This window comes from Rhinoderma darwinii, chromosome 1 (genome assembly GCF_050947455.1).
Source record: "Rhinoderma darwinii isolate aRhiDar2 chromosome 1, aRhiDar2.hap1, whole genome shotgun sequence".
NCBI lineage: Eukaryota > Metazoa > Chordata > Amphibia > Anura > Rhinodermatidae > Rhinoderma > Rhinoderma darwinii.
This window is the reverse complement of record NC_134687.1, coordinates 367,260,619-367,280,074: the sequence shown is the minus strand read 5'-3', so window position 1 is coordinate 367,280,074 and position 19,456 is coordinate 367,260,619. Positions and strand designations below refer to the sequence as shown.

The 19,456-nt window shown below is 41.9% G+C and overlaps 1 protein-coding gene across 1 annotated transcript in view; it reads right to left on the bottom strand.

Annotated features, from left to right (window-relative positions):
* The window catches only part of PUM3 (pumilio RNA binding family member 3), a 64,804-nt gene that overhangs the window by 9,874 nt on the left and 35,474 nt on the right, over positions 1-19,456 (bottom strand). The window contains exons 13-14 of the mRNA XM_075827597.1: positions 15,034-15,114; positions 8,100-8,242 (exon numbers count right to left, since the gene is read on the bottom strand). Coding sequence (XP_075683712.1) covers positions 8,100-8,242; positions 15,034-15,114 — 224 coding nt within the window. The remainder of the gene's footprint in view (positions 1-8,099; positions 8,243-15,033; positions 15,115-19,456) is intronic.

Sequence of the window (19,456 nt, the reverse complement as noted above, 5' to 3'; positions counted from 1 at the left end):
GAACATGACATAATGACGTAATAAGACATGTCCGCTCTTTCTGCGGTCCAGGCTCCGGGGCCATGCACTGAGTGTAAAAACCATGGGCGTGTGCATGGCCCCATAGGAATGAATGGGGCCGCAATTCTCCCGTGGATTTTCGGGGGAATTGCGGTCGCAAAAGCACGTTTGTGTGCATGGGGCCTAAGTGGTGGCACACTGCTAAGACTATTCTAAAATGAATGGACTGCGTCCCCATGCGGCTTTTGTCTGCAGTGTTGCTCCTAACCAGGTGCTGTGCAGAGCACAACAAACTAGCTTTATTTATGTGAATGGGGTTAATTTGCAGTTAATGTACAGCACTTAGCCAGGAGTGGTGCTGTGCAGAGGAAAAATAAAATGATCATCAGCATTGAGCAACCCTGGCATTGTAGCCTCTAAAATGTATGACTTGCATTGTGAATAAGATATAAAGTTGGGAGCAATTTGCAAAACTTACAGGTGCTGCACAGCAAATAAATGGCAACTGCATACAGATAATTATGGGTAAGAGAGGAAGCAGCATGGCACATTTGAAACCAGCCTGAAGCCAGGACCTGAGCATCAAGCCTCAGTGTAGAAGAAACAGACGATAATAGCTTAAATCGTACCTGTTATTTTGGCCAAATGTGAAATGAATGCATATTCTGCTTGCCTACATGCTGCTGATAGGATTCCAGGAGTTGTGTGCTCACAGCTGTTTTCTACCCCCTCGCAGCGGCCCGATTATCTGGCAGTGCTTCTTTTCATTCACTCAAATACAGGAGGCATGTATTGTGTGTGACACTTGCCAGCACTATACAGTGCTGCACTTCCTGCCCCTAAAGGCCCTATTACACCGGCCAATTTCTGGCGTTGTAACGAGTGCTGATCAACGAGACAGCTCGCTGATCGGCGCTCATTTGCTCCTTTCACAAGGAGCTACAAATGGGGACAAGCGCTCGTTACTCCGACTGCTTGTCCCCATACATCATCATCATCATCATGTTGGCAGCGAGTCTCCCTATTTACACAGGGAGATGTGCTGTCGACAATGATAATATTTCCTTTTTTAAAGCGATACGATCAGCAGATGAATGAGCGTTTGCTCGTTCATCTGCTGATTGCTGCCCTGTTTACACAGGGAAATTATCGGCAACAAGCGTTGTATGAATGATTGTCTGCCCAATAATTGCCCAGTGTAAAATCCCCTTAATCCAATGGCCAATGGGAAGTGGGCTGGTCTGAAACACCTCCTCTCTGATACCCCTCTCCTCCCGGCTGTAGCAGGAACGGGACATATAAACATCAAACATGGTGCAAAAAATATCCCAAAAATCGTCGATATTGCGCCAATTGATTCCTGTAAGGATCCACCCCAATTTCCTGTTGCAAGAGATGGATTCGTCTTGACAACAGGTAGTGGCCACCACGATAGAGAGAAGGGAGACACCTAGTGGCCACTACCTTACAGCTATGTTTCAGGCAAAAAAGCAAATTTTTGGTAGATAAAGTAAATTGCGGTTTTGAAAGTAGTTTTATTGGCCATCATATGGAAACAAGTTTGTTGAAACGACAGTGACCATTTAAGTATATTGCAGACCCTCCTGAATCCCCAGTGTGATTAGCCCCATTTGGGGTCTAATGTTCCTACCGTAGCCGTGTGACGGCCGTCGCACGGCCGGGAATCCCTGTCATGTGAATAGGGCCTTAGGCATTTCACAGGAATTAAAGCAAAGTAGAGGTGACATTTTAGAATTTCATTTTTTTTTGCCGAAACTCATTTGTAATAAAAAAAAAATACTGCAACACAGAATGTTTTTACCAGAGAAACTTAACTCAATATTTATTGCCCAGATTCTGAGGATTTTAGATATACCCCATATGTGGCCCTAGTGTCCTAATGGACTGAAACACAGGCCGCAGAAGCAAAGGAGCACCTAGTGGATTTTGGGGCCTCCTTTTTTTTTTAGAATATATTTTAGGCACCATGTCCGGTATGAAGACTTCTTGTGATGCCAAATCAGTGGAAACCCTCCATTTTGGAAACTACACACCTCAAGGAATTTATCTATGGGCATAGTTAGCATTTTGACCCCTTAGTTTTTTTTTCTAAATTAATTTGAATTAGTCTGTGAAAATGAAAATCTAAGTTTTTTCTGAAAAAACATAGAATTTTTTACAAGAAATAGAGGAAAAAAAAACACCCCAACATTCGTAAAGCAATTTCTCCAGATTACGGCAATACTCCATATGTGGTAATAAACTGTTTGGACCCACGGCAGGGCTCAGAAGGGAAGGAGCGCTATTCAGATTCTGAAACGCAGATTTTGCTGGGATGCTTTTTGGTGCAATGTCGTTTGCTACGCCCAGGAGGGTCCAAACAGTGGAAACCACCCAAAAGTGACCCCATTTTGGAAACTACACCCCTCAAGGAATTCTTCTAGGGTTATAGTTAGCATTTTGACCCCACAGGTTTTTGGTAGAATTTAGGCCGTGAAAATGAATATCAACATTTTTGTCCAATAAAATATTGCATTTTTTTCATTTACACAAGAGATAAAGGATAAAAAGCCGCCCAACATTTGTACAGCAATTTCTCCCGAGTACGGCAATACCCCATATGTGGTCATAAAGGATTTTTTAGTAGAAATTAATTAACCCTTTCAGGACTGATCTTTTTTGCTTTTTCACTCCCCTCCTTCCAAGAGCCATAACTTTTTGATTTTTCCGTCAATAGAGCGGTGTGAGGGCTTATTTTTTGCGGGAGGAGTTGTAATTTCTATTGACACCATTTATTGTACTGGGAAAATAAAAATATAATCCTTTGCGGGCTGAAATTGGAAAAAACGGTGAATCCGCCATTGTTTTTTGGGTTTTGTTTTTATGGCTTTCAGCATGCGGCAAAAATGACAACTTAACTTCAATCTGCGTCTCAATACGATTACAGTGATACTAAATGTATAGGTTTTTTTTTTTTATATCTTACTACTTTTACAAAGAAAAAACTATTTGTTTAAAAAAATTAATTGTTTTGTATCACGACATTCTGAGAGCCATAACTTTTATTTTTTGGTTGAGTGAGCGTTGTGTGGGCTTATTTTTGGTGGGACGACCTGTAGTTCACCGTGGGCTATAAACGACAATTTTATTTTATTCTGTGGGTCAAATGTATATAGTTTTGTGTTTTGCAGCGTTTGCACAATAAAAGCACTTTCTTTTAATAAAATAATACATTTTTTTGTGTCCCCATATTCCGAGAGCCATAACTTTTTTATTTTTCAGTCAAAAAAAGCTCTGTAGGGGCTTGTTTTTTGCGGTACGGGTTGTAATTTTTATTGGTACTGTTTTGGGGTACACGACTTTTTGATCTCTTTTTATTCTATATTTTTGGAGGGGTGGTGACCAAAAAAATAGCGATTCTGGCATTGTTTTTTGTTTATTTTTTTTGCGGAGTTCACCGTGCAGGAAAAATAATATTACAGTTTGGGTCGTTACGAACGCGGTGATACCAAATATGTGTACTTTTTTTTTTTCTTAGAATAAAAGACTTCTTATAGGGAAAAAAAGCAGTTCCTGTTTTTTTTTTTAAATTATTACTTTTATTTTTACACTTTTATTAACTGTTTTTTTTTTACTTGTTACACCTCTTTTTTGACCTGCAGAACTGATCACTGCTAGAATACATTACACCATCTACGTAGTGTAATTTATTCCGTCAGTGTAATGTCAAAGTCACTCTGACAGTAAGCCTATGAGGACCAGCCTCTGGTCCTCATAGGCTTCTGTACATGGCAGACCCGGAGGCAGTTGTCAGGCCTCCGGTTGCCATGACAGGCCTCCGGTAGCCGATGTGCTACAAGCCCCCAAAACACGTTTAAGGGGTTAATTGACAAAATCAGAGGCAAAGGACCGCTGGCCGGCAAGAGTGGAGTGTCAGCTGTCGGAGACCGCTGATCTCCCAGTTCCCGATGCACACGGTCACCGACAGCGTGCACCGGAAACCGCACAGTAACTGTACGTCGCGTTGCGCAAAGTTACCTCCTGCCGCAACGTACAGTTGCGTCCTGGTGCGCCTAGGAGTTAAAAAACACCTGTAAAAATATATTTTTCAACAATTTTACAATTCTATAGGATGCATCACAGAAAAGATAGCTTCTACCAACACAAGACTGATACTTTGCAATCTTCCCTACTTTCCAAAATTCATCACTATATGGACATTCTAACAAGGGTTTAAATATTCAATACTATAGACACATAGTATTCACTTGCTGAATCTAGTTCCATAAACAAAATAATGTGCTATACTAACTAGGCCAGCCAGGAGAAAACAGCAGGTGTTCAAGCACACGCATCTGTTTTAGAAGCTGAAAAATATCAAAGCTGTATGAGATTAGCTTGAGGAGAACAGCTTGATCTTCTGCCATGTTATCTAGTCAGCACTCAGAACAGTGGGGATCACTTGAGCAAGATGTCAGTGCAAAATGAACAATCACAAAGTGCACAACAGGGGTAGACAACCATTCCGGGTCCGTGGGCCATATTTTTAGATACTACTTAAAGGGAATGTGTCGCAAATTAAACCTTTTTTTTTTTTAAGTATCGTTACTTATTTCTATTATATTTTTTAAGTTTTTTGCTGTATTTATTTTTTTTTTCCGTATGGTGGAAAGTATTAAAAATTAAATAATAATTTGACATGTTTTCCAATGTTGGCCACCAGGGGGAGCACTTCCCAGAATTACAGCAAGGTGAATAAGGCAAAGCAACCTGACTCACAGCTGCTGTAAATGTGGGAGGGAACCTCACCCCCCCTCTCACAAGCCAGGTAAAGGTGTCTTCAAATTGCTAAGCAGTGTCCGGCAGCCATTTTGGGTGTGTTCTAGGACACACCAAAAGGCTAAGTGTATGTTCACACGCTTACTAAACAAAGGGAAAACCGCTCCTGATTTTCAGCCATTTTTTAATCAAACTCGCGTTTTTTAACGGCCGTTTTTGGAGCTTTTCCTATAAAGTCAATGAAAAACGGCTCAAAAAACGTCCCAAGAAGTGATGTGCACTTCATTTTGGTCGGGCGTCTTTTTACGTGCTGTTTTTGGAAAACTACCACGTAAAAAAACGCCCTGTCGGAACAGAACGCCGTATTTCCCATTGAAACCAATGGGCAGATGCTTGTAGGCGTTCTGCTTCCGATTTTTCAGCTGAAAACATTGTGTGTGAACATACTCTTAGGGTATGTGCACACGCTAACTGCATTTACGTCTGAAATGACGGAGCTGTTTTCAGGAGAAAACAGCTCCGTCATTTCAGACGTAATTGCTCGTACTCGCGTTTTGCGAGGCGTCAATTACGGCCGTAATTTGGAGCTGTTCTTCATTGAATTCAATGAAAAACGGCTCAAATTACGTCCCAAGAAGTGTCCTGCACTTCTTTGCCGAGGCTGTTATTTTACGCGCCGTCTTTTGACAGCGACGCGTAAAATTACAGGTCGTCGGCACAGTACGTCAGCAAACCCATTCAAATGAATGGGCAGATGTTTGCCGACGTATTGGAGCCGTCTTTTAAGGCGTAAATCGAGGTGTAACACCTGTCCTCAGGTCGTGTGTGGTATTACAACTCTGTCCTATTCACTTCAATGGAGGTGAACTGCAATACCAGACACGACCTGAGGACAGGTGCGGCGCTGTGTCTCCAGTCCAGACACCCCTTCTGTCCTGAGATGACACAACGGGGGAGGCGGGTGTCAGAGCCACCCACCGCCATCACTGCAGACAGAACCACAACTACGGCATGAGGGCAGGGCTTGTCCTGAGTGAACTGTGTCTTGTTATGGACAGAGTTATAGTCACATGAACCCCGTCTGATGAACCGGTAACCTATGTCCGATCACATGACAGAGGGGGATCATCAAAAACCCTGTGCACACTCAGCCCGTCCATCCACCCCTTTCCTGGTTATATCTGCGTCTGGGAAAGCTGGGTGACCACCATTACCCCTTATACTGGAGTGTTTGGGGATGTGACTAATGAACCTCTCACACTCCAGTGGGAGGGGTAATGGTGGTCACCCAGCTTTCCCAGACCCCTGAACGGTAAATCTCTCTAGTTGTGCTGAGACTGTTTGGGGATCTGACTAATGAACCTCTCAGTCTCAGCACAATTAGAGAGATTTATCATTCAGGGGTCTGGGAAAGCTGGGTGACCACCATTACCCCTCCTAGTGGATTGTGTTTGGGGATGTGACTAATGAACCTCTCATACTCCAGTAGGAGGGGTAATGGTGGTCACCCAGCTTTCCCAGACCCCTGAATGATAAATCTCTCTAATTGTGCTGAGACTGAGAGGTTCATTAGTCACATCCCCAAACAGTCTCAGAACAACTAGATTTATCGTTCAGTGCTTTCCCAGTACAGTTTCTTCATGTGTCCTTCACACAAGGGGGGGGGGGGGGGCGTCGGGGGTCACGAGAGCGGGGGTCTGTGAGAGAGAGAGTGGGACATGCAGAGACGCACATCTTACCTGCAGTGCAGCTGGTCTTCAAGATGGCGCCTGCTCTCTCCCTGCAAACAGCTGCTCTGCGCAGGACAGAGCCATAGTGCAAAGTCAATGGGACGGGTCCCGTTCATTGACTCCTATGGACTGTAGCTGCCGTATTCCATGTCTGTATGTGTCGTTAATCGACACACACAGTAATGGAAACAAAAATGGCAGCCCCCATAGAGAAGTAAATGAATTAAAAACGAAAAAAGTACAACACAACAACATACATTAATAACATTTCTTTATCTAACACACTAAAACCCATAACATATTAAAAAAAGTTGGTCGTGACACTGTTCCTTTAAAGGGGTCACACTTATACTGAACAGGGAAATTCAGTCAAAAATGATCTTCTGATATGTCAGATACACGTAAGAAAATCAAAATAGTAAACTCTGATCTCAGACCACTGACTGACTTCCACATATAGAACTCTAAAACACTTTGGAGCTGCTGAGAGATTTATGGAACTGAAAATATGACAACATTCTAAACGGTCATGGATTTAAATGGACCTTTGTTTCGAATGTTGTCTTGGATTTCCAGTAACCGTAATCTCTGAGCAGTGCCAAAGAGGTTTAACCCCTTCCCAACATCTGCTATATACGTACGGCATTTGACGGTGGGGTATGCATGGAGCGGGCTCAGGCGCTAAGTCTGCTCTATACGCAGTAGGCGTCACTTGTATATTACCACTGACACCCTGCTCTAACGGAAAGGCTCGTAGAGAACTCATATCCTGGCCATTTAAACCACTTCGAGGCCATGGTCAATAGCGAACGCTGCATTTAAGCGGTTAAACAGGTCACACCATTAGCCTCGCTGCAAACATGGTCATGGCAGTTGGGGGCCTAATGAAGACTCCCAATCCTGCCATGCTACGGAGTCTATTAAGCTCTGCCAAGAAGGAGAACGCTAAGGGTGTGTTCACATCAGCGTCGCCAATCCTTTCATGGGTTGCGTCAGACCTTTCCGTCGGAGGAACCCATGAACGGAAAAGGCAAACGGAAACCATGCTGCCTTTGCAAATGGTTTCCGTTACGTAAGGTTTCCGTTCTTTTGTCGGAAGCAATAGCGCAGTCGACTACGCTATCGATTCCAGCGAAAAAAACCGGAAACCTTCCGAAACAGAGACAAACGGAAACCATTTGCAAAGGAAGCATTACCATTCATATCAATGGTAATGCAAACGGAAGCTATGGTTTCCGTTTGCCTTTCCGTTCATGGGTTCCTCCGACGGAAAGGTCTGACGGAACCCATGAACGAAAGGGCGACGCTGATGTGAAGAGGCCCTTAAAAAGACAATACACTGCAAAACATAAGTATTCACATTTTTGTTTACATAAAATAATGTAAATAATAAAAAAATAAAGATAATTGGTAACGACGCGTTATTCTGAGCCGCAGAATAGGGTTAACATGTCATTTTTACCACATGGGGAACCCTGTAAAATCAAAAGCAACAATTTTTCTCTATTCCACCTCACAATTTTTTTTTCAGTACATTATATGGTACAGTAAATGGTGCCTTGTATATAAGAAAACATGGAACACATTTACCTGTGTGTGTTGCCATCTCCTTGCTTGAGCACTCCAATGATTTCAGGCAAAAAATATGCAGAATTGCGTCCACTCAGCAAGTACAGCAGAACCTTCCTCCCATATTTGTCTTGTATAAGATTGGGCAATGCGCTAATAATTTCCTGTGTAAAGAAAGTACAAGAAATACAAAGTTTACATATATGGGCCCATGCACAATACATGCATCTTTACCAAACAAGAACATTTTCTCCACAGCTACCGCCTACAAAGGCAAATCAATAATTCCAATTTATTACTTCAACGCTATGATGAAATAGAAATCTGACTGGCGATGATGCTCCTGAATTTTTCATGGATCAATGTCTCTCCTGTGGTGAAATGAAGCAGATGCTTCATTGTAATAAACACACAGAGGCAGAAATCTAAAAGTAAACAGCACATTAGGAACAGTAAGCAATTTACTCAATTATTTGGTGGTTTGAGATATTAAATAAGACTACTTAAGATTCATTTTCCAAGTTGGTGATTTCGTATCCATCTGATTTGAAGAGCCTGGATTAAAAAAATGCTACCACGTCTTTACCGATTGATGGAATATGACAACATATGTAATTAGAAATTCATTCATGGATTGTTTATTGAACTTTGCTATTTTGAGTATTAAGGCGCACAATAATAGCGATATTACGTTTACCAGGTTTTCCTAATACTCAGCCTTTTAACCATCTCCTGCAAAACACTTTCCATCATTCGTAACCATGGCCTTCATAGTCATAATAGCCTTCATGTACCAACATTAGTACAGATCTTGACTGGTTGCTATAGGCATTCTGTCTGCACTGGTTTATATAAGTGAGCATGGTTACTACCTCATTTATCACTACAAATGTATAACAGACATTAAATCCAAAAACTTAAGTCATAAATAAGCCACCAAGAGGGACATTAGTTGCACGATTGCAACACTGTCCACTGGTATAGATCATCTTAGAACGTCGGCGTCATGTATGAAAAATCCCTACCAATGGCACTCTGTACATCCATAACCTGTAAAGTTTCATAAGGTATTGTATTTTTTACCATAAGATGTTCCGTGTGGTTTTCCATACAGGTACTGTGTGAGTACCGATGTACTTCCGGTGGCAAAATTTGTTATACTTGCCAACATTTAGAAGATCAGTACGCATTAGTTCGTTTTTACATGGCCCCATTGACTTATTTGGGGAAAATCAGCACCCATAACACATCCAAATTAGAACAACCCAATTTTATAATATTGGGGCACACAGAGTGCGTACAAAAACACCTCCATACACACGGCAGCACGCAGAGCTCCATTAGCTTTCAGTAAACAGCAGCTTATAAAACTGCATCTAATATCAATGTTTCAGAGACTAAACAGAATCCGAGGAAAGCTTTAGTAAACGTATTCATAAGTATGCAATATGAAGTCTCTGAATACCGTTCCCCTGCTCCAGAGCCACACAGCAGAACGGACCTGAGGACACCGCCTCTAAATATGCTTTCAACTTCTTCTAATTCCTTTTAGAAATTAGCTATGAAACAAACGGCTAACAGATAACCCACGCAGCACTGAGGAAGCCTCTTAATAAAAATTTATTTAATGGGATTCTCCAGTTTCCAAATCAATCAAGTTTGCTTAACCTAGGACTAGAAGTGCTGCCACTATGTAACAAAGCACTATGTATCAAGCGGAGTCACTGGTCACGTTTGTTTTATAAATACGGTTTATATAGACGTGCTACGGACATATTTTTTTTAAATGTTACCTATACACACACACACACACACACACACACACACACACACACACACACACACACACACACACACACACGCACACACGCACACACGCGGTTAGGGCTGGGCAATTTTGTCTAAAAAAATCAAACCTCGATTTTTTTTCAACACTTATGGCCATTTTCGATTCGAATCGCGACTATTTTTTAAATTTTTTTAACAGTAATACAAAGCAATCATTTAATAAAATAATTCTCTCTACATAAATAGCTTTTTAAGATATATTGCTATAATTGTACTCGGCAAATACTTTTTTTCCCCATCAGAAATACAATTGGAAAAATGTCTATCTAATAGATTATAATTTCTGTGTTCCCTGGCAGGGAACAGGTTAACAGAAACTATAATGAATTATGCACTAACATCCCTCTCTGCCCGTCACCACCTCAGCCAGTCTCCGACATTGCAGCGAGAGCAGTGTAAATTGCAGCAGGGCCTGGCAGCGCAGAGCGGGCACTCTAGGGCGAGATTACATTATAATGTCTGAAGTGTGAGCAGGACCCTTGTGCAGTACCAGCCCCAAGATGGTGTTTTAAATAAGTGACGGACCGTGTGTCAGCCGGATTTCCTGGCCCAACCATGGTACATGTGATCGGGACTCCTGGCATCATAGACATTTAGGCTGCAGTCACACGACAGTGAGAAAAAAATAGCCATTAAAAAAGGATCAATGGTCAGTTTTTCATGTCCATTTTGCATCAGGGCCTCCAAATGAATTTCCTTTGTCACAGTGCCCATGTAGATAGTGCCACAGAGCCCACATATAGTGCCACAGAGCCCACATATAGTGCCACAGAGCCCACATATAGTGCCACAGAGCCCACATATAGTGCCACAGAGCCCACATATAGTGCCACAGAGCCCACATATAGTGCCACAGAGCCCACATATAGTGCCGCACACCATTGCAGATAGTACCCCCACCCCCTTGTAGATCGCACCCCCACCCCATCCCATTGCAGAACTCCCGTCCCTTGATCGCACCCCCACATGTAGATCACATACCCACCCCCCTTATAGATCACATACCCACCCCCCTTATAGATCACATACCCACCCACCTTATAGATCACACCCCCACATGTAGATCACATACCCCACCCCCCTTGTAGATCGCACCACATGTAGATCGCACCCCCCATCCTTCATCTAGATAGCGCCACTATAGCTGACACTAGGAGGTGAATCCCCAGCCAAAGGTTGCCAACACTTTGACCGGGATTCAGCTCCTAGTGGGTGCTGCAGTGGCGCAATCTACAAGAAGGATGAAAGGAGGGTGGCGGTGCGATCTACAAGGAGGGGTGGCGGTGCGATCTACAAGGAGGGGTGGCGGTGCAATTTGAAAGGGGGGGGGTAGTATCTACAGGGCGGTGTGGCTATATACTAGGATTCCCTGCTTCCCCACAGAACTACTATTTCGTACTGTATCATTTTGTTCAGTACAGAACAGCAATTCCAAGGGGAAGCAGGGACAGAACGGAGCGCAGTTTGACAAACCAGGCAGGTGAGGAGGCGGAGCTTCCCCCTGCAGCACAGCGCGACGGCGTCACTAAAGAATCAATTCAACTAATCCGTTAAAGAACAAAATCGTTAGGGGCCTTGAGGGCAAATAAATTAAATGAATCACCCAGAATTACACGCAGTATGATTTGTTTAATCGAACATTATTATTATTTCTGTTACTTATATAGCACCAACATATTCCGCAGCCCTGTACAGAGGTCCTTGCATACTGTCCCTATTGGAGCTCACAATCTAAATTCCCTATTGGTATGTTTTTGGGGTGAACATTAAGAACCAGTCAGCCCCTAAACTGCTATCACCACTATATAGGGGCTAGAGAGACATTTTTGAACATACTCCTGTGTGCTAGCAATAATAAAGTGTACCTTAGAAAAACAAGTTTTAATAACTCCCGCCCGGTGTGCAAATTACTTTAGAAGTGTCCGCTGGGCGTTTCTTCAGCAGGAAAGTGCTCTGCCATTTGGGCGGCAACCGCTCCCATCAAGGCTTGATAGCCGCCTCTGACACCTCTTGCATCATCCACTGTTCCCTGCAAAGATGTCAATCAAACTTACATGGGCAGGGTTGCTGCCGACATCACATGACACTTAGTAATTTGCATACAGAGTGGGAGTTATTAAAGCTTCTCTTTCTATTACATAGTCACGTTCACAATCCTTTCTGTAGCCCCTACACAGCAGTGAGAGTGGTTTACAGGGGTGAGTCAGGGAACCTTTCAGCAGATCTATCAAAAGACCTGACATGACGTAGAAAAAGATGAACATCTTCAGGAAGACAAGTATTCAAAACAGAATACATCAGCTCAAGATAAAATACATTCTAGATCTAAGAAATACACCAACGTGACTGTGGATGATTCTGCAATGCATAGAGGGTAGTAATAAATGACTGTTTCTAATAAAGCCATGCATTTAATCCAGACAGACAATGTTTTCTGTCTACGATTAATATTTTGCTCTACCATCTGCTCCCTTATGATACTACTCCCAGGCTTCTTTGTGCCAGAACAAATGTTTTCGGAAAACACCAAAGTACGTGAGGACTATATTCCATGACGATTTTTCTGGCTGGCTGGTTTAATAAATACTCTGCTATCTTTAACTAATCTTTATTTAATCCTATGTTTCCATTACGGAAATCTTCACCTGGTAACAGTTGTTAAGAGGATAAAGGGACTTTATGTTAGGGACAGCTTTGTGCCTCAGATACTGACTGAAAAATACAAGGTTAGCTGTCGAAATACAAAGCACTGTAAAATGCTAAAAAGACCGCACATAAAAGATCAGTCTGATGTGCAGGTTAAACTACCGGTATAAGATAACAGCAATGTGCGCTACACTGTAAGCTTCTAAAAAAGGCTTTTTCGGAGGATTGTTTGGAAATGACGTGTCATCCATAGTGACGATACCTCACGTGCCCATGGTGGCCAAGCGAGGTCATGGTAAGGGACACCAATATGGCCGGAATGTTATGGCCTACCGTTCAAAAACAACAAGCCGTGGGAAACCAAGGAAAATTAGTAAAGTTTATTCTTTTACACCCACAGAAACCCCTTTAAAATGTATTTCCACCTTTGAACACATTTTAAAGGGTTTGTCCAGTTTTGGTCGCGATGTAGTAAACTTTGATCGCGGTCGTTGGAGCCCGGCTGTCATTAGACAGCCGAGCCCTGGCTCCAGCCTGCATGGGACACCCGTGCAGGACTTGGACTGGGTCACCGTGAAAAGGCGACGGCCTAGCCTAAGGCCCCTTAGTGACTGCCGTGAAAAGGCGTATTGGTGGTCACTAAAGGGTTAAAGCAAGCCATTTAGTGATGCAAAATATTTAAAAACAGGTTAAACAAGAGCTTAAGTACAAGCACAGTCATACTATAGAGAATTATGCATTTAGGATTATCAAGTGTCACCGGAATGTCTCATGCCAAATACTAACCCATGTATCCTTTGGCTAAAGCTTTCCTTGCCAAGCTGGTGCACCAGATACGTGCATGCTAGCAGACAAGGGCTAGTGCCATTACAAAGGATACCAGGACCTAACAGGGGATCATTATTGTAATTGTCCCTTAGTTGCACTCACAAACACAAGTTAGAAATAGATTCCAGAAAAATAAAAATGTAGAACCATCAAAATGACTTGGGCTCTGAATAGTTACTTAATGTATGACTAGCAGATTTATCTGGTGCAACAGACCCTCTCAAGCAATTGAGATGCAATGTGCTGGATTATTACCCTGCTACACAACTGCCAGGATTTGTGGTATAAAAGAAGCAGAAAAAGCGCTTTAGTGACCACAATGAGGCATAGAATCTCACAGGATGGGTGCTTTGTGGAGAATCTACTGTCAAGTTAGAAAGACGCCATCGACGTGACAAAGTGCAGCCAACGCATGGAGTGCCTATCTATATTATTCCATGTCTGATGCTCTTGGCCCACAGAAACATTGCAGCTAAGAAAGCAGAATGTTTTCCAATTACAAGTAAATCATACAGTGAAAGGCACAACATCTAAAAACATGAAATCACAACAAATTATGCTGAAAAGTAAATAATGTAAATATCTGGTTTAATTTTTCTGAATGCATCCTTAAAGTGTACCTAACTTTTCAGAATAAGCGGTGATATGTGTGTACATGAGTGATAACACTATTTCTGGCCATTATTTGGCAGTTTTCCCCTCTGCAGGCTTTATCTCTGGTTTTCAGTTGTCTCTGAGCTAGAGGGCAAGAGCCTAACTGCTATTATGTCTTCTATACACAGCACACATAGAGAAGAGGAGAATCCTGCTCTCCTATCTCGATCGATCACATATATAGAAGCTGCAGCAACATGAAGGAGAATATATAGCAGTACTGAGTAGCGTAGCTGAGAATCCAGCACGGAGGTGAGATATTACTCTTACCAGCAGCATTGTCGGTGTTTCCCTATGCTCCTGCTTATTCCCCCTGCCGACGCCTCCCCCTCCATAGACTTACATGCAGAGTGTGTTGCTGAGTCACACACTCTCACCCCCCCTCCCCTCTCCATAGAAAGCTATAGCCAGGCAGTGAAGGGACAGCCCCCCCACCCTCTGCAGTCTGTCTGTAACCAGGGACAGCCAATGCTTGAGAACAGGGGGTGGACAGCACATTACAGGAAGGTATATACCTAGTGTCAGTACTTCACACAGAATTTGCATGGATAAAACTACTACATTTGAACAGTAAGTACATTACAAAGTTGATTTATACCAAATATACTTAGCATAAGTTGTTTGCAAAGTTGGTATCCAAGTATTTAAGTAACTACAAACAATAAAATTCCTTTAATCTGGCATCCACTAGTCCTGAACATGATGAGGACTGAGCAAAGGAAGTCAGCTAATAAGAGTGATCATCTCTATCCTTACAAGTAGATTTTAGAAACCTCTGCCACCTGTCAGGTCAGATTAAAAATGAATTTTAAGATCTTCTAAGTGAAATCCTTTCATACTATTTACAGTGCTTGATAGACTATTGAGGATCACTCATCTTTTCGTGGTCTGTTGAATACATATAGAATTACTCCAAAAAGACAAAAGTAGCATACTGTATGAACACAAACTTGTAAAACTTGACTCGGCTTATACTCACAGAAAGAATTATCTGTTTCACAAGTTTTGTATCATCAACACAATCGAACATTGCCAACAAAACCAGATGAGAAAATTCCCCCTGAAAAAAAAACATAAAAAAAATAGGTTATGGTCATGCAAACTCAAATATATTTATCATAAATGGCTTCACAATCTATTTTTAATGTTTTTAAAGTTAATGTTTCAGCAATAAAAAAAAAAGTGAAAATTAAAGCTGGAATGGAGTCTATAGTCAGAAAATGACATTGATTAGATCAAGTTTATATGTTAAAAATATTTTACATGTCACTGTATTAAAATACTTTTGACATTTAGCAGTTTTCACACTGGCTACTAAACCCTCATAACGGACTGATATTTGAGGTGTACATTGGGGGCAGGGGCAGCAGTCATCACACTAATCACAGAAAGAAATATAATGAAAGGATAACACACATATTATAAAGCTGGAGGCAGATAACACAGAATCACAAAATTGACAATAGATGATTGGAACCGAGCAACAACAACCTGCATGCATCATATGTCCTAGGGGGAGCTACACTGGGGGAGTCACTTGTTGAGAAGGATCTGGGTGTACTTGTAAATCATAAACTCAATAACAGCATGCAGTGTCAATCAGCTGCTTCAAAGGCCAGCAAGATATTGTCGTGTATTAAAAGAGGCATGGACTCACGGGACAGGGATGTAATATTACCACTTTACAAAGCATTAGTGAGGCCTCATCTAGAATATGCAGTTCAGTTCTGGGCTCCAGTTCATAGAAAGGATGCCCTGGAGTTAGAAAAAATACAAAGAAGAGAAACGAAGCTAATAAGGGGCATGGAGAATCTAAGTTATGAGGAAAGATTAAATGAATTATACCTATTTAGCCTTGAAAAGAGACGACTAAGGGGGGACATGATTAACTTATATAAATATATGAATGGCACATACAAAAGATATGGCGAAATCCTGTTCCATGTAAAACCCCCTCAAAAAACAAGGGGCACTCTCTCCGTCTGGAGAAAAAAAGGTTCAACCTGCAGAGGCGACAAGCCTTCTTTACCGTGAGAACTGTGAATCTATGGAATAGCCTACCGCAGGAGCTGGTCACAGCAGGGACAGTAGATGGCTTTAAAAAAGGGTTAGATAATTTCCTAGAACAAAAAAGTATTAGCTCCTATATGTAGACATTTGTCCCTTCCCCTTTCCCATCCCTTGGTTGAACTTGATGGACATGTGTCCTTTTTCAACCGTATTAACTATGTAAAAGCTCACCAACTCCTCCACCTCCCCGCAGAGTCTGCACATGTCACAGAGCATGCCCACAACAGTCTCCTCGCGGGGCATCTCAACTATGAACCAGATCTGAATCACAATAAATCTGAAAGACTATAAAACTTTCACATCCCTTATCTTTGTACTGACTTCTGCTACTGTGAAGGGCTCATTCAGATGAGCGTGTATCAAGTCCGTGTGACGGTCGTTAAAACAGCGGCCATCACACGGACTCATGTATTTCAATGGGGCCGTTCACACATGTCCTATTTTTTTGCGCTTCAGGTATCCCTCCATGGACTCTAATCTATGGAGGGATGCGTGATAACCATCCTGCACAGGTGCACCTCAGACATGAAAAACAGCAGTTTTTCATGTCCGAGGTTGGCCACGTTCGTGTGAATGTAGCCTTACTCACCTCCTCATATTGAAGAATCTACTTTATATAAGTGGTCTCATTTATCACACTTTAGGCCCTATTACACGGGTCAATTATCGGGCAAACGAGCGTCCATATGAACACACGTTCCCTATCACAGACCTGTGTAAACAGGGCAACAATTAGCCGATGAGCGAGCAAACGCTTGTTCATCGGCTGATTTTTTTTATGCAGCATTAAAAATCATCGTGGTCAGCAGCACATCTCCCTGTGTAAACAGGGAGATGTGCTACCGACATCATGGAAATGTATGGGGACGATTGATCGGAGTAACAAACGCTTGTCCCCATGCATAACCAGGCATTGCTGTCTCGTTGATTTGGGCTTGTTTACACGGCCCACGTCGGGCCGTGTAAGAGGACCCCAATTCTATGCCCTTTGTGTACCAATATGTGACTTCAGATTTCGTGCTATACTATGCCCGAGAAAGAGCCAAGTAATCTCAAAAACTTGCTGTTTGTCAACATCATTTTAGTTTAGCTTTTTCCCTTTAACCCCTTCCCCCTGCTGGCATTCTGGGCCCTAATGTCCAAGCGATTTTTTACATTTTTCCATTGTCACATTCGAAGAGCTGTAACTTTTTTATTTTTGCGTCGGCATAGCTGTATAAGGTCTTGTTTTTTGCGGGACGACTTGCAGTTTTTATTGGTACCATTTGAGAGTAGATGCGACTTTTTGATCACTTTCTATCACATTTTTTTTAAGTCAGGATTAACAGAAAACAGCAATTTTTCCATCGTTTTTTATTTTATTTTTTACGACGTTCACCGTGCGGGTTAAATAATGTAACAGCTTTATAGTCGGGGTCGTTACGGACGCGGCGATACCAAATATGTGTAACTTTTTTGCTTTATTGTAGTTTTTTTTAATAGTAAAGCATTTTGTAAGGGGAAAAGCTGGGTTTTTCATTTTTTTTTTTTTCACTTTTTTTTTAATTAACTTTATTAAACTTTTTTTTACTTTTTTACTAGTCCCACTAGGGGACTTCCCTATCCTCCGATCGCTATTATAATACACTGCAATACTTTTGTATTGCAGTGTATTACTGCCTGTCCGTTTAAAACGGACAGGCATCTGCTAGGTCATGCCTGCGGCATGATCTAGCAGGCATTCGCTGCAGGCAGACCTGGGGGTCTTTATTAGACCCCCGGCTGCCATAGAAGACACAGACACTCGGCGATTTTATCGCCGGGTGTCAGTGAGATGAGAGGGAGCTCCCTCCCTCTCTGCAAAACCATTCAGATGCGGTGCTCGCTATTGTGCACCGCATCTGAAGGGTTAAACGGGTGAGATCGATACTAATATCGATCTCACCCGGCAGAGCAGGGACGCCCCCAGCCCTCAGCTGCTTCTGGCAGCTGAGAGCAGGGAGATTTCACGGCTCCCTGCTCTGTTTACTTTATTCTAATGCAGCGACGTAGTTTGGCGGCGCTCTAGAATAAAGCCCACTAATGACCGCCGTAAAAAGACGTATCGGCGGTCATTAAGGGGTTAAGTCAATGATTTGTTTCTTCTATCTAGATGCCTGCTATAAAGCAACTCCCTGGAATTGCTGTAACATCAACATGAATTTTTACACAACTTATATATTATATATACCACCAATGCACATGATAAAGATCTACTCTAGCAAAAAAAAAAATGAATTGTGTTATAAAAAGTGCATGGTTCTATTTGCAAGATTAAAAAAAACAACAACAGACCGAGCATTGTTTTGGTCTCCGTTGGTAGAATTGGAGCCTTTTGGTAGGTTTGCTGTATGTGCCGGGAGCTTTACCAGCACATACGTCAAACGTGCAGGGAAAACGTAGTGTCAAAAAACTTTTAAGGCAGAAAATTATTGCACAGAGTTTTCTCAAATAAATTTAGGTGGACAAAAAATTTACCAGGAGAACAAAACAAGGTAGTTAGCGGGTAATGTTATTAATATCTTGTATTATGTAAAAGAAGCCAGACTGGAGTTTAAATACTTGCCAACCAACTGATCTTCCAAATGGAATTGTATTTCTCCTTGGAATGCATTAACATGAGAATGTAACACTATAGTAGTCTATAGCTTCCATCCATCAGTTACTACACGGAGACTTATAATCTAACAAAGTGATTAAGAAAAGACGGGCAAGTAGTGCTAATTCCCTGTGAATTGCTTATTTTCTTCCAGCAGTCCTGGCACAAACGTTGTCTTTTGTTTCATTTCAATCAAAAGCTGGCCTTTGCCTGATCTTTAAATCGGCGACTCGCTGAACCGAAAATTTTAGTCGTTGCAAGACCACAGCATCCTTTGTAGAGGACTTGATAGAGGATCAAGTGAATTCTAATTTAAAGAGTTTACAAAAACACTGACGTTTTGCGGCTCATTTATGAAGCATAACCTTGGAGTGACTCCAATATATAAAATTCTGTTCACGTGTACAAAATTAAAAAAGGCTCGACCAGGGTTACAAAAAAGAGGCACAAAAATACATAACAGACTCACATACCTGTATTAAAAAACAAAAAAAAAAAACAAAACACTATAAAAGGGCCCTTTTGTGATGAGTGAAATGTTCTACTTAGTTGAGTTACTGTATCAATGCTTAAAAGGTACAGGCCGTAAGCCTAGATCTGCTAGGCCCTCACGGCAGTACAACCCTTTGCGTTCTCTTTATGGTCAGCTATAAAATAAAAATTAGAACTAATGTTTAAACATGATTCAAGAAAAATTGTAGTTTGCCTAAGACTT